The sequence below is a fragment of the Lissotriton helveticus genome, chromosome 12 (assembly GCF_964261635.1).
Source record: "Lissotriton helveticus chromosome 12, aLisHel1.1, whole genome shotgun sequence".
Classification (NCBI taxonomy): Eukaryota; Metazoa; Chordata; class Amphibia; order Caudata; family Salamandridae; genus Lissotriton; species Lissotriton helveticus.
In genome coordinates, this window is record NC_136073.1 from 238,301,382 (window position 1) to 238,316,103 (window position 14,722).

At 41.7% G+C, this 14,722-nt stretch overlaps 1 protein-coding gene across 1 annotated transcript in view; it reads left to right on the forward strand.

Moving 5' to 3' along the window:
- The window catches only part of CDH15 (cadherin 15), a 197,685-nt gene that overhangs the window by 142,802 nt on the left and 40,161 nt on the right, over positions 1-14,722 (forward strand). The window contains exon 9 of the mRNA XM_078668302.1: positions 10,730-10,872. Coding sequence (XP_078524428.1) covers positions 10,730-10,872 — 143 coding nt within the window. The remainder of the gene's footprint in view (positions 1-10,729; positions 10,873-14,722) is intronic.

Below are 14,722 nucleotides of genomic sequence, written 5' to 3' on the forward strand. Positions count from 1 at the left end.
AGCATAAATATGTCTTATAACCAGGACAACTAGAATTGTGCAACTGAGACTTCCTGCTGGATGTCTGCAGACCGGTACATACAACCAAGATTGATCACTCCTTTCTATTGTATGCCATTTGCACCAAGGGAAGAAAATGCGTCTTTATCACTGGCTCACTGCTGCCAAATGTTTTGCATTGATACATCCATGTGGGCACACTATCAGATCACTCTCCAGAGACCTTAATCCTTGAGTGTATCCAGGCTGCCCTTCTACTCAAATCATGGAAAATTAACCAAGCGTAAACTTACTGCTGAAATGAATGAGCTACAAACCATAGTAAGACATATCCGTTGGAAAACAGCGTAACCTCATAGGAAGCGGATAGGACTTCTCTACAAGTGGGAATGATGTGAGAGATTGCCTTACACAAGAAGAAGATTAAGTGGGAACAGAAGTGACTTGAATCTTCTTTCAAGACCTATCACCTAGATACAAAAGACACTCCACTGACTGAAACAGAAAAGTTCTAAGATCTCTCTTAACTCGCTCTTTAACCCCAGATCTGGTAATTCCCTTATTCATCTACAATGGCAAATTTATTAAGAAGGTGAAAATTCGATATGCAGTTAGCAACTCAACCTTGCACTCTCTGCGATACCTATCATCTAATATAGCCAGGGCTTCGTACAAAAGCATCCCCAATACCAGGGCCACCAGAATTATGCGGCTTGAGAGTGCCAAATTATACAGCAGAGTTAAGTAAATTATGCAGCTGATTTGAGAAAATGATATGGCAAGAAAAATCTAATTATGCAGCATAAAGCAGCATATTTTGTAATAGAATTACATCATTATTTAGTAATTTGTAAACTTGTAAACACTGTCTGGGTATCGGTTGCATCTCATTAAAACCTGTTTAACACCCAAATATAGCAATAAGCAACAGAAAGGTGACCATTCCATCTTTGCAAAGGGCCTACTACCGAGCAGCAACACATGTCGCTTTATTTTTATAACTTTTGAACAGTTTGAGCTAGAAACTACTTTTTGTTAATATCTGCAGATCATGTGGTAGATGATGGCTTATGTGTCAAATGTGACAAATCTATAATGATGTGAAAATCGCCGCAGCTGCAAAATTGAATAAACCCAATGGCCTTACTCAAAACATATTAAATACATTAGATAGTTACTATATAGAGTTGTATATTTCAGGGATTGGGGAAACCAAACCTGCAGAGGAGTGAGGAAACCACATCTGCAGCGGAAGATTTCTTTTCCTGGCAAGACATACCTCAAGTGGAAACAGAGAAGAAAGCATTACAAGAAAGAAAATATCAGCGGGTGAAATTACTTACCCAACACTTAATTGCCATTAACCCAATTGTTGGAGAAAGATTCTATAAGCTGGGCAAAGCACAGCTGACTGACATTCATGATTCACTCACACAAGGAAGAGTAATCCACTGGTACTTGGATTGTTGTTGTACAAGGCGTTAGTTTGTGTTCATCTCAAACCCGTCAGGGGCACCTTATAAAGTGTCAGCTATCTCCAAATATTTTTAATCAATGTATTGTTGAAGACTCTGGTTAAAATTCTAACAGGTATATGGTCGCCCATAATAAACTCAGTCACAAGTGACATTTGTTACTAGATGGCGGCCCAGGTGGTTCCGTGGACAAATGTATCCACTTCAGGAATCTCTGTTTTATCTCATGGGAACAGGTTTCGATCACAGTGGGTCCAATCAGATCTTCATAATTCTGAAGTCAATAGAAAGACTACTTTGTACTATTGGTGGGTAACGATAAACATATTATTTTAGCACCAAGAGACCTAAGGGTACATGTGCATTTTAAAATACACAATTTTAAATTATTTGTCCTTGGATTCTCATTCCAAAAACATCATGGGACATTGCGTCATATGTTATGGCTCAGCATGGACACCTTGGAAGAAGCTATATTTATCTCACTGGATGCCGAAGAGGAATTTGTTTGTTATATGGGGTATCTGTTCCTAACACTTGAAAAAGACATGGATAGGACAGAGTATGAATAAAAAAATAGTGTCGGCCACGTGTTATCCTTGTGGTACAGGAAATATGTGGGGCAGCTATTCAATACTTTTGTAGTTCACAGGGGCCTGAGACAGGGATGCCCCGTTATTGCCTGATCTCTTCCTGTTAGTTCCAGAACCTCTAGAAACAGGCAACTGTCTGACAGATGTCATAGGAGCAAACACTCTAAGATCAACAATTATACCACTGCCCCATGCTATTAGTATTCTGCTTTGACTCAGCAGTTTAGTTCACAGCCCTCCCTACTTCCCCTCAATTCATAATTTTCATTTTTGTACATTTTAAGGCTAACTGGAACGGTAGTATAACATTAACCATGTCAAGAGTGCCCACTAGGTTTTGAATTGGAGTGGAGACAGAATAATCTTGAGTTTTTAGGAATACTTGTTAATTGAGGGTTCAAACACAAGATTGATAATAATCAGTCATCCTTAATCTCTGAGAAGACCAATGTCTTTATACGAAGATCCATCTTACAATTGACTCTTTAGAGGAAGGCCTAAACAGTGAATATGGGGGGTGGTCCACATTTTACCTGCTTGTTAGGATTGATCCCCCTGCTCATCCTAATATTTCTACTTCACCAGATAGACAAAGATATACTATTCTTTGGGGGTACATAAAACACACCAAACTCTTCTGAACTAAGAGCTGATATGCAGTCCTGTGGTATATTATCCTGTGATTAAGCAAGTCAACACAATTGGATATTACGATATCATCTACAAAAATATTACCTGACCTATTTATTGTCTCCTTAATATTGTTCACAGAAGTATAGTCCCATTGGATGTAGATTTACTATTTTTAACTCCATTGGGGCAATACTTTTTGAAAATGTTTGTGACACAATATTTACATGATATTCTGACAACGATATTGCTGTATCATATGTTTCAACTGTCACATATTGCTATCTTGCTAACAAACTCTTAGACCTAATCAATAACGGCCCGACTCGATAGAGGCTACACATTCTACCCCCAAAGGTATACCACACATGTACCATGATTCCCCACTCATGAAAACAATGGACAACCCACTCTTATGGCCAATGATCCTAACCTGGAAAGCTATTCATAAGCATCTGACCATGTCACACTTTTAAACTCCATTTGAGTGGAAATCCAACTGGGGTAAAACATCAAATGTGCGGTAACCATACCTCTTCATGAAAAATGATGCACCTGCGTGAACCACAGTATCCAGAATGAAGGACTGTGTGTTATGTTGTTTTATGCATTAGTGTTGCAAAAAATACCTAATACAGAGCAAAATGAATTTGTATTTGCAGCTCGCAAAATACTACTTTTAACTGAGTGGAAAAGAAATATGCAACACAGTGTAGTAATGATCTTACAATGTTGCATGCCTTTTAATTTATTACTAAATAATAAATGAAACATATTTCCCACTGGAGGATTTTAACAGGATTTACCGTGGTTGACTAAATCTGGCTATGCAGCGTACTTTGGTAAATAACTAACGCCTTTCTTGGATAATTTCCTTAACGTTGATGCACATTATGTATTTTCAGTATTAATTTCCGAGAATCTAGTTCTTAAAACACACCAGCCCTTACTGGGAAATCTTTTTCTGATGGCTCTTCTGGATAAATACAGAACCAAATGTGTTCCTAAGAATGCAAAGTGTGCCTAAAATAGCGCTGTTTTGTACATTCAGTGAAAGAATTCCAAACATAATACCAAAGCTTTTTCAGTCAGGTAGCACATTAGTCTTTGGGGTGCCAATGTTAGTTGTAAGTGAATAGTCAAGTAAATGTATTTAGACAATAGAAATTAAAAGTGGTTCTGATGGTTCAGTACTTTATTCATTTCCCCCCAAAAAGAGGTGCCTTTCAGTTCAAATTAAAGCAAATAAAGGACTATTTCTCTGTTTAACCGCTTAGAATCTTTGGGCTGAAAACCATTTCAACAGTTTTAGCAGTTTTTTTACTTGCACTGGACATCTTCTAAGGGTGGGGAGATATATGGCCAGAACAGCAAAGAAAAATAATGTTTTTCCCGTTTACACAATATATGCAGGCACCGCGGTAGTTTGGAGAAAGCTATTAGAGACTTCTAGTATATTGAAGCAGATTATGAAAACAGACATAATATGAAGAATTGTTAAATCAGTGGGGGTAATCTGTATCCAGTTTACAATAAACTACAAGGTGCGGACAAGTCGTAGGTTTCTGTTGAGGGGCCACAATAATGAAAGGATTGTTTCTCGCAGAAAAACTCATTTTATACTGTGCAGGTGCGGCCCGTCACGCACAAAAGCCTCTTCGGAGTTTGCAGGATTCCGAATGTTCTGCATCCTACGATCCGACCGTCAGCCTCAAGAGGAAGGCGTGGCCCATAACTTCCAGCTATTGTCATGTCTTTTTGTCTCTTTACCTGGCTGGCGCTGGATTAGAAAGCCTTTCTTCAGCAGCAGGACAGCCACGCCGGGGAAAGAAGATCAAATTAACGTATATAAAGCCAGAGCCAAGCATCCTCATCCCCCAATCCTCCAGGTATTTGCTTTAGGTATTCAAGAAAGACGACTTTACGAAGCAGTCACCACATCTTGAGCCGTCAACATTAGGTCATTTGAATCTCGTCAGTAAAACGGAATACTGACTCCGAGATAACACAGTTTGAAAATGTAAAAGGTGCTTGTTTTTTTTACAATTTAGTTGTGATAGTAAGCATTATATAATGGCAATTCAAACAAATGTAAACATCACAGATTGTTATAAGCTGAACTTTCTCAGTGTATTAAAACTATTTTCAAAGTAACGTTGTGCAGAAAGATTACACTTTTCCTCATAAGGCTGGATTAAAAGATAAAAAACTTAGTTTTCCAAAACTGAGATGACACATGATGTGATTAAATCTGAAATGGAAGTCACAAGCTTTTAAAAACCTTCACTGTATTCCAACACGTTACTGCAAAATGAAATATTGTTCAATCATTTCCCAAATGGTGGGTAGTACATCGAATCAGAACATTCAACAAACTCCTTATATTTTGTGGGTGCTTCAAATTCACATTTTACTGTTAGCTAAAACTATTGTCCTACTCACAGCAGAGAAACAGAAAAAAGACATAAGGAGACAGAAAAATATTGACAAAGAGAATAGAGGGACTAGAATAGATCACTAGATAGATGACAGTGAGAGACATAATGAAAGTGAGAGCGGTTGCAACACAGCCTATACGTAGATATATAGGCAGATAAGGATGGCCAGAGGGCCAGAGAGATAGACAGAGATGGTTACAGATAGAAACAGACCTAGATATTGAGCTCAAAGCTCAAAGCTCCTGGGTGGCTGTGGTTTATTATTTTATAAGGGGTTTGTATTTACCTATTTTTGATCATTGCCATAGGCAGGTTTGTGAGGACCCTTTACCACTTTGACACCTACATGCCATAGCCTTCCTCCAAGGCCCTGGGCTGGGACTCAGGACTGCTCCGCAGCTGTTCAGACAACAGCTGTCTGCAACCCCCAGTTTTAAACATGCCCAGACATTTCCCTCCTACATTCACTCACTTTTCTTTGCACTTTTAAACACATATACAATTACCCATGTTATGCAGCCAGACCAGTCAAATTTAAGACCAACAGTTTGCTGCCAGACCTGCCAAATTTAAGACCATCAGTTTTCTTCCAGACCTGTCAAATTTAAGACCAGACCTGTCAATTTTAAGGCCAGTAGTTTGCTGCCAGACCTGTCAAATTTAAGACCAGCAGTTTGCTGCCAGACCTGTCAAATTTAAGACCAGACCTGTCAATTTTAAGGCAGCAGTTTAAGGCCAGACCTGTCAGATTTAAGACCAGCAGTTTGCTGCCAGACCTGTCAAATTTAAGACCAGACCTGTCAATTTTAAGGCCAGCAGTTTACGGCCAGACCTGTCAAATTTAAGGCCAGACCTGTCAAATTTAAGACCAGAGTTTAAGGCCAGACCTGTCAAATTTAAGGCCAGAGTTTAAGGCCAGCCCTGTCAAATTTAAGGCCTGTCAAATTTAAGGCCAGAGTTTAAGGCCAGACCTGTCAAATTTAAGGCCTGTCAAATTTAAGGCCAGAGTATGCTGCCAGACCTGTCAAATTTAAGGCCAGAGTTTGCTGCCAGACCTGTCAAATTTAAGGCCAGACCTGTCAAATTTAAGGCCAGAGTTTGCTGCCAGGCCTGTCAAATTTGGGACCAGGGGTTTTGCGATGTGTTTTTTACATCCTAACAGCTGGCCCCCTGTTTCAGGGTCTCATGGGAAGCTTTGCCTCAACATGCTACCTGTCTTTTTTTTCGCATCTCAAAGCTCAGGGGTTGCTGGGGTTTATTATTTTATAAGGTGTTTGTATTAACCTATTTTTTTTGGAGAGAATTACCATAGGCAGGTTTGTGAGGACCATTTACAACTTTGACACCTACATGCCACAGACTTCCTCCCAGGCCCTGGGCTGTGGGGACTCAGGACTGCTCCGCATCTGTTCAGCCAACAGCTGTCTGCAACCTCCCAGTTTTAAACATGCCCAGGCATTTCCCTACTACATGCACACACTTTTTCTATGTACTTTTTTTTAAACACATACACAATTACCCCATGTTTTGCAATCAAACCTGTCAGTTTTGGGACTAGCCCTACATGTCACCCATTTAAAACCAGAGTGTTTGCGGCCAGCAAGTTGCTGCCAGACTTGTCAAATTTCCAGACACAAGTTTAAGACTAGGCCTGTCATATTTAAGACTAGAACCATCACATTTAAGGCCAGGATTCCTGGCCGGAGCTGTCAAATTTAAGGCCAGAGTTGAAGTGAAGGTATCACTATATACTACTAACGATGAACAAAATATTAATGGTGCTCATACAGTTACACAAACAATGATAAAAGTGTGAACAATGACAAGTGTAAACTGAACAAGTTGCATTTGCTTAATTTGATAAAACACGACAGGCTTCAAAGTATGAGTGCACATTTATCAGTTAAATGAGGAAATATAAGATTTTACATATCAATTATTCACAAAATAAATATGGATAAATACTAATAAGATGGCCAAAAAATAAATATGGAAAATAGAGATGGAAATGTTCAAAAAATAAATACCATAACGCCGGGACCCCTAATCATGATTTTGGTGCATTGTGAGAGATCTGTGTTACCGATTCTGTCATAAAAAAGGAATAACAAGTTAAGACTAGTGTGTATTGTAGATCTCTGCACGGATCCCATCACTAGCAGAGCGTGGAGCGATCAGATCAGGATCGAGGTGGATCTGCAAAGCGGTGCGTACACAGTGCTATAACAACTAAGGTGGTGCAGCCACTCAGGGATTATTGTGCTTTGACACAGCTGTACACCCACATGTCAGAGATGCTACGATAGCAGTAAGGTGCAGGAGCAGAGTCGCTGCATCTGTGATTTATCACTGAGAAGACAGGGGCTGCTGTGGGTCAGGTCTAGTACCAGAATATCGCAGGCTAAATACGGTCAGACAAAAACAGTGTTTGCTATATATTCATCACACAGGTGTTACTCCATTCAAGTTAGCAATAGAAACCTGCACCCAAAGAGGCGATATTTTTGCAAACGATATTTAGGACACAATATTTAGGTCAGATTATATTTTTGTCAAAGAAACTCTGTCATACAACCGCAGGTAAAGAATGCGGTGCTTTCAGTGAGCTGTATGTTGGTCCGAGTAATGACATAACACTTAGGGTACTGCGGGAGAGCTACAACAACACAGATGTAAGACCAGAATAGCGGCGCAGTCACAAATCAGGCACAAACAACCTATAGCCGTGCAGTGTTTTGCCACACCCCCTCTCTCCTGGGCCGAATGAGTGGGCTGAGGGTCTCAGGGGGGTGTTTGTAAGTGCTGTGTGCTTTGCAGGTGGAGAAAAGGAGCAGCATAAATCAGTCCTTGAAATGGGAACATAGAAGTGTGGGTACTCTGTACCAGAACACCTGCTTGTTTCTGAGAAGTGCCGGTACTTTCAAATTAAAAGTATTGCATTTTTCTTGAGTAGTGCCAGTACACTCCCTCTCAAAATAAAAAAGTGCCGCTTCTCCGTACCGGACAGTACCGGCCCAATGAAAGCACTTGTGTGAATGTTGTGCCCCACATTGGGTGTCAATGTACCTTGCGACAGCCATGAGACTGGGCTATATGGATCCCTTGGTCCTGAGATGGGCTGATGTGTACAGAGCCCGTGTTCATGAAACCTCTGGCATGGAGAGGGTCCCCTGGGAGGGCCACACGTGGTTGCAGTAAAATAGAAATAGGGGGCTCAGGGCTCTCAGTGGGTCTGTGGGACCAGCACCCTGTCCCCTCCTCTTCTGTGAGTGGGACTCTGATTTTCCTCCGGTCATGATCAGGGTATTAGACAGTCTGTGTCCCCTATGATTTTAATTTAAGAGGCAGGTGAGGAAGCAAAATAGCAAAGCCCGAATAGCTCCACATACCGGAATGGAGCAGCAGCAAAAACACAATGAGGATGCAGAAAGGGTGCGCCCATTTTATAAGGAAAGGGTGAGTCTAATGAGACATCAATTGTTGGATGAAGGCACTTGCAGTCCCGGGAAGACTACGAAACCTGTGTCCGTTTTGGTCATGTTTATTGGCTGCGTACTGCTGTGGGACTACAATAAGGAAGCTCTTTCAGGGTCAGATAGCTCAGTGGGTTAAGGAGTCTGCTGTATAAAGTTGTGTCAATCCTGCACGCAGTGTAAAATCCTTGTGAGATCATCCGAACCTTTTATCCTTCCAAATTAGACAAAATCTATACATTGTGTTAATAAAAGTAAAACTGATTTTCACAGCAATACCAAGCCACAAGTTTAAGGCAGAAAGTGCTAAAGAGAAGAAATATATTATTAGCATTAGTACAAGGAATGCCAGGACAAAAAACATTTTTTTCTAAAATAGTATATCTTTTAACCACGCGGTGGCAGCATTGACGAGAAAATAAATCTAGCATATTTAAATTCAAGCTTGTTCTTTGGGGCCTTGTCGTATCTGTGTGTGTTCTCGTTCCCCAATGTCTGAGCTGGTGTCTGGACTGGTGAGAGTGAATGATGTAATAGAATGTGGGAGTGGAAGACAGGAGATATGCACAGCTGGAGGGAGGGCGGAGCCTGACAAGACCTACCTGCTGTTGCTCTCACCTGATTGTCTAACATTAGAGCTTACCTCCACCCCTGTGTGATGGGCCTGCCCTCAAACCACACAGATTCTATGCAAAAAGGCATTTTGGAGAACGTAAGGTAGTATTCCTGGAGTTCTCCTTCACAGACTCTTGCATGCCGTTGAGAATTAGGCCCAAAACATATACAATGGGAATATTCAGGCTGCATTTAGGTGCAATTGGTGCAAATAGAAAGGACGGTGTCCTCTTTGCACTTTTACTGATAAGGGAGTTGGACGGCTATGAGCCAATACACAAAGGCCTGTAAGAGTGCGCAAAAGAGTGCCCCTGTAGTACTTACTTACCATACTCAGAAATGCTTTGGAAATCAGCCTCCATATTTTGTTTTACTTTCCATAACTTAAAAAAAGTGTTTGTTGTTCACAAAGATAGTAGTTCCCTGATGATGTTTTTTTTTTAAGTGTTCACGTGTTTGGATCTTTATTTACCTTTTTTTGGCAGGCCCTCAGCCCCACGCAAGCCTACTTTCCTTAGGCCCGCCCTTTAGCAACCACAGAGTAGCGAGAAGTTCTGGAAGAGTCAACACACTCTCCCCACAGTTTCTTCCACCCAGGAACACTCCCTGCTTTCACAGGCCTGGCTGTACCTCGAGCACATACCATACATACATATACGGATCTGTGGCGTCTTCCCTTTGAATACAAAGTCTCCCTACGAAAGGCAGGCGAGAGTTCCCCAAACACAAAAATGTGTTTTCATCTTCTACATGAAGTTGACTAGAAGGTGTGGACCCCATCTATGGTGGAATAATAATTAAATCCCTAGGTGCAATGCGTGTGAAGGAAGGTCTTTTTTTCCCTTTTTTGTTCTACATGATTGTCAGCACAAAGCTGCTGCAAGTGCAAATAAATGTGGAAAAACAAAAATTAAGGTTGTTATCCATAGGCACTTCATTGAACTAGAATCCTACATCTGTGAGTAAATACCATGTGGTAATGCTTTACCGGCTTCTGGTAATTACGCCCGATTGTAGGGCTCACCTCTAAATGAGGGTTGCAGTGGGAACATTTTTGATGAAAGCAACCACTGCTGGTGGAATTATCTAAAATTGCAGTTGCATATTTTTTTAATGATCTGAGTTGACTTCACACTGCACAAATATCAGACAAAGTATTCTTTTGTTACAGCAAATGTCCCTCACTGACAGATGTGTGGGTGCAGCATCTCCAGTGCAAAGGTTTCCATAGTCCCTCCCACTGAGATTGTGCTGGCAACAACTGTTCTATAGCAACAAGTGTTATTGAGTCTGTTGAAATCTAGCACCCTCTTGTGGCCATAACTGAGGGCACCATAAGGCCTGAAGTGGCTTTAATCTTGCACTGGGCCTTGAGGGGAGGTGGTGATGGGGGAAGCTACTTCCTGTGGAATTACATAGATAGATTACATAGATATGCATTCTCAGCACTGCACCAGTAAGTATCACCAATCTGAGTAATTTTATCTGCCATTTTGTGTTGACAGCTACAAGATTGAAAAGGACCCAGAAGAGTGGCTGGTTGTGGACACCAAGACTGGAACAATCCACACCAGGAAGGAGATTGACCGGAAGTCCCCCTTCTTTCAAGGCGGCTCGTACAAGGCGCTGATTATCGCAAGCGACAATGGTGAGAACTGAAGGCAGGGAAGGGCTGCGCCTCCACAGCCTTTGTAGAGAGGGGGTGGGGATCCACAAAGCTCCGCCCTACGGCAGGCGCTCAAAGCACATTATTTTCCCTATGTAGCACAGAAAAGGCGAACATAGCCAGTAACGCTCTGCATTACATAACTGTACGTATGCAGTATAACATTTGACTTATCCAGGTTTTGCGCCATGGTCTGTATCACAGGTGTGTAAGATTTCGAGGCATTATTACCAAGCAGTGGTGACAGCAGGCTGCACTTCTTTGGATGGCGCCCATAGAGGGCACATTGAGCTGAACGACAAAGCGAGGAGTGCCTTCTACAACCTAAAACTCCTTAATAAAATCAAGCCTTTTCTCCTTCCGAATGATCTCAAACCCGCAGCTAAGCCCTGATTCGGTCTAGACGAGACTACAGGAACGCTACCCTCACAGGCACAGCAAAGTCCCACTTAGCCCCCCTGAGAACCACTCAAAATGCAGCAGCAAGGACTGTCACTAGAGTCAAAAGACACAATTACATCTCCCCCTCCCTCAAAGATCTAAAGTGGCTCCAAATTGAAGCTCGCAGTCACTTCAAAACTGCCTGTCTCACTCACATAGTCCTTCACACTGGTAAACCAGCAAACTCGGCAGCCAAACTCACCAAGGCAGGCCAGTCAAGAAGCCTGAGATGCACCAACACCCTACTTCTCATGCCCCCCAAAGAAACAAACAAAAAGCCCTGGCTCGATTCTTCTCGGGCAATGCTCCCAAAATCTGGAACTCCCTACCAGTAGATCTCAGGACCACCAACCCCTCCTTCATGATCTTTAAGAGACAACTAAAGGATCCCATCCCCAATCAGCACCTTAACCCTCGGGACAGTAAATGATAGCGCATTTTTTCAATCTCTACTCTGCTCAAGGTATAATTGTTGTTTCTCTTTACACCAATCCGTATGCAAAGCCCGACTCTGTTTTTTACTTTTGCTTATTGCTGTCCGATATTATTGCCTGTGTAATGTTGTAAAGCGCTCTGACACCATCGAGTCTTGCCAGCCCTATATAAAACTTTCTAAATAAATAAATAGGCTTTTTTGTGTGGGATTGTCCCACTCTGCCCACGTGTTCTACATGCCTTTATTTACTTACAATGTTGGTCTATAGTGCTGTTTCACCAACTGGTTTTCGAATGCTTTACAAATTACTGTAACTACATATGAAATGACCTGTTACGGACGGCTGGGAAAGATAAGAGTTTGTAAACTTCATGTGTGAGATGTCACATGATTTGAGGAGGTCTTGATTTTGAAATATAGCGAACAGGTGGGTCTCGAGTCTCTTCCTGAATGAGAGGCTTCACTGGATCAAAAGGGGGTTCCAAGGTGGAAGGGCGGAGCCCAAAAAGGACTATCTTTGAGCTTGGGAGGTTTTCAATTCCAGGTGTACGATAGTGAGTCCATACTGCGTGAAATTGTGGGGCCACCAGGTATGTTTAACACTTGGGTTACATAACTCGCCCGCTTGTGTGTATAGCTTGAACGTGAGGTGGCATATTCTAAATTTGATTTAAGTGGGAGTCAATGGAAATCTCTCAGGATAGGAGAGATGTGGTCTAATTTTCATATCTCGCAGATCAGCTGGGATATGAACTGGAGCATCGCTTCCAGGGACGGCATAGTCTTCACTGGGTGACCCAGTAGTTTGACATTGCCCAAGTATAAGCGCAGGCTTATGAGTGCATGAGCGGCTGCCTCAGGTTGCTCGTTTGAGACCAGATCTTTTATTTTTTTTTATGATGTATTTGGAAATTTACACCTTGGGCAAGTTTATCAATGTGTGGCTCAGATGGTAGTAAACTTTCGATGAAGCCCAGTGATGTTGTTGATGGAGTGGGTGGGCATCAGTTTTCTGCCAATGCTGAAATTAAGGATGGATCAATCAATCCTTTTGTAGGAGTCGCCTTACAGTGTTGATGTCCCAAGCTTCTCACATACATCAAACCCCTCCATGTGTCTCTTACATGTGTCCCTGGACTTGGGGCTCCTGAAGTTGTCTGCTCATGAGCATCAAACTTCTCATACTGTCTGTCCATGGACCACACATGCCTTACAGTGTCTGCCCATGAGCCAGCATCGCCCCAAAATGTCTTTCCTGAAGCGTCACACATTGTCAGTATATGGGCCTCGCGCTCCTTATAGTGTCGATCCATGCGCCATATAGTGTGTGGTTGTGAATGTCCGCGCCCTCTTGTTGGTTGTCCAAAGGCCTTAGGATCATCAAAATGTCTCCCAGGACCCTCCAGCTCCCCGAAGCGCCTATCCATTTGCCCAAAGCCTTCTTGTGTAGGTTCAATGGGGGTGTGCTGGGATTATGGGAAGAAGAGAGTGGTGGAAAATATTGTTTCTAAGAACCCAGGAGGGAGAATAAAAAGTAAGTGGTTTAAATGCCACTGCCCGTCATTCCACAGTAGAAAGTAGTGGGAACTATCTCACTGGCCTTCACCCGTCCCAGCAGAGTAGAGAAAGCCATCCTACTTCCATCAATCCTCCTAATAACAAATAGTGTAATCCATCCTACTATCCTCCATCCCTGCAAAGAATAAAGAAAGTCGTCCTACTGCCCTTTATCCCTCCCAGCAAAGAATAGTGAAAGCCACCCTACACCTGTGCCAGCCGAGAGTAATGAAAGCTGTCTTACTGCCCATCATTTCTCCCAGCAGACAGACGTGTAATCCACCCTACAATCAAATACTTGTCCTATCAGAGAGTATTGGAAAACGTCCTATATCGTTCACCGCTCCCAGCTAAGAGTAGAGTAAGCAAGCCTGCACCCCAGCTAGCAAAGTGTAGTGGAAGCTGTCCTACAACTTATCACCTCACCCAACAAGCAATAGTGGAAGCTGTCCTACTCTTCATCAATCCTCACAGCAAAGAGTAGTTGAAATCCTTCACCCCTTACAGCAAAGAGTGGGTTAACCTTCTTTCTGTCCATTACATCTCCAAGTAAATAGTAGTGTAAGTCATCCTCCACTCTTCCTTTACAAAGAATAGTGGAAGCTGTCCTACTCTACATCAATCCTCACATCAAAGACTAGTGGAATCCTTCACCCCTGACAGCAAAGAGTGATGTAACCTTCTTACTATCCATTACATCTCCACCTAAAGAGTAGTGTAAAAATGTCTGACAAAATATCGACGGACAGAAAATCGACCTACAAAAATATCGACACAGAAATATCGAAGTCCAAAATATCGAAGTCCAATCTATATAAACGTAAGTACAAAAATATCGAGAATAAAAATATCGTCAAAAATATCGATGTTAAAAATATCGTTTTTTAAAATGTTTTAATAATAATGTAAAATTAAGTAAATAATACATATAATTAAAAGAAATATAGTTAAAATATTAAAACATATTTAAAAATAATAACTAATACATATAATGTTAACATTAATTAAACATATACATATAAATTAATATATATATACTTGCTCCACATATTGCCACATTAGGGAAAGCATTGGATAGCGTCAGGGTAAAAGTTACTATTCCCACTCCAGAGAGTGCAACAGTAGGGAAAGAGCAGGATAGAGTAGGGGTAAAAATTACTATTCCCACTCCAGTGAGTGCAACAGTAGGGAAAGCGTTGGATAGCGTAGGGGTAAAAATTACTATTCCCACTCCAGAGAGTGCAACAGTAGGGAAAGCGCTGGATAGTGTTGGGGTAAAAATTACTATTCCCACTCCAGTGAGTGCAACAGTAGGGAAAGCGTTGGATAGCGTAGGGGTAAAAATTACTATTCCCACTCCATTAAGTGCAATAGTAGGGAAAGCGTTGGATAGCGTAG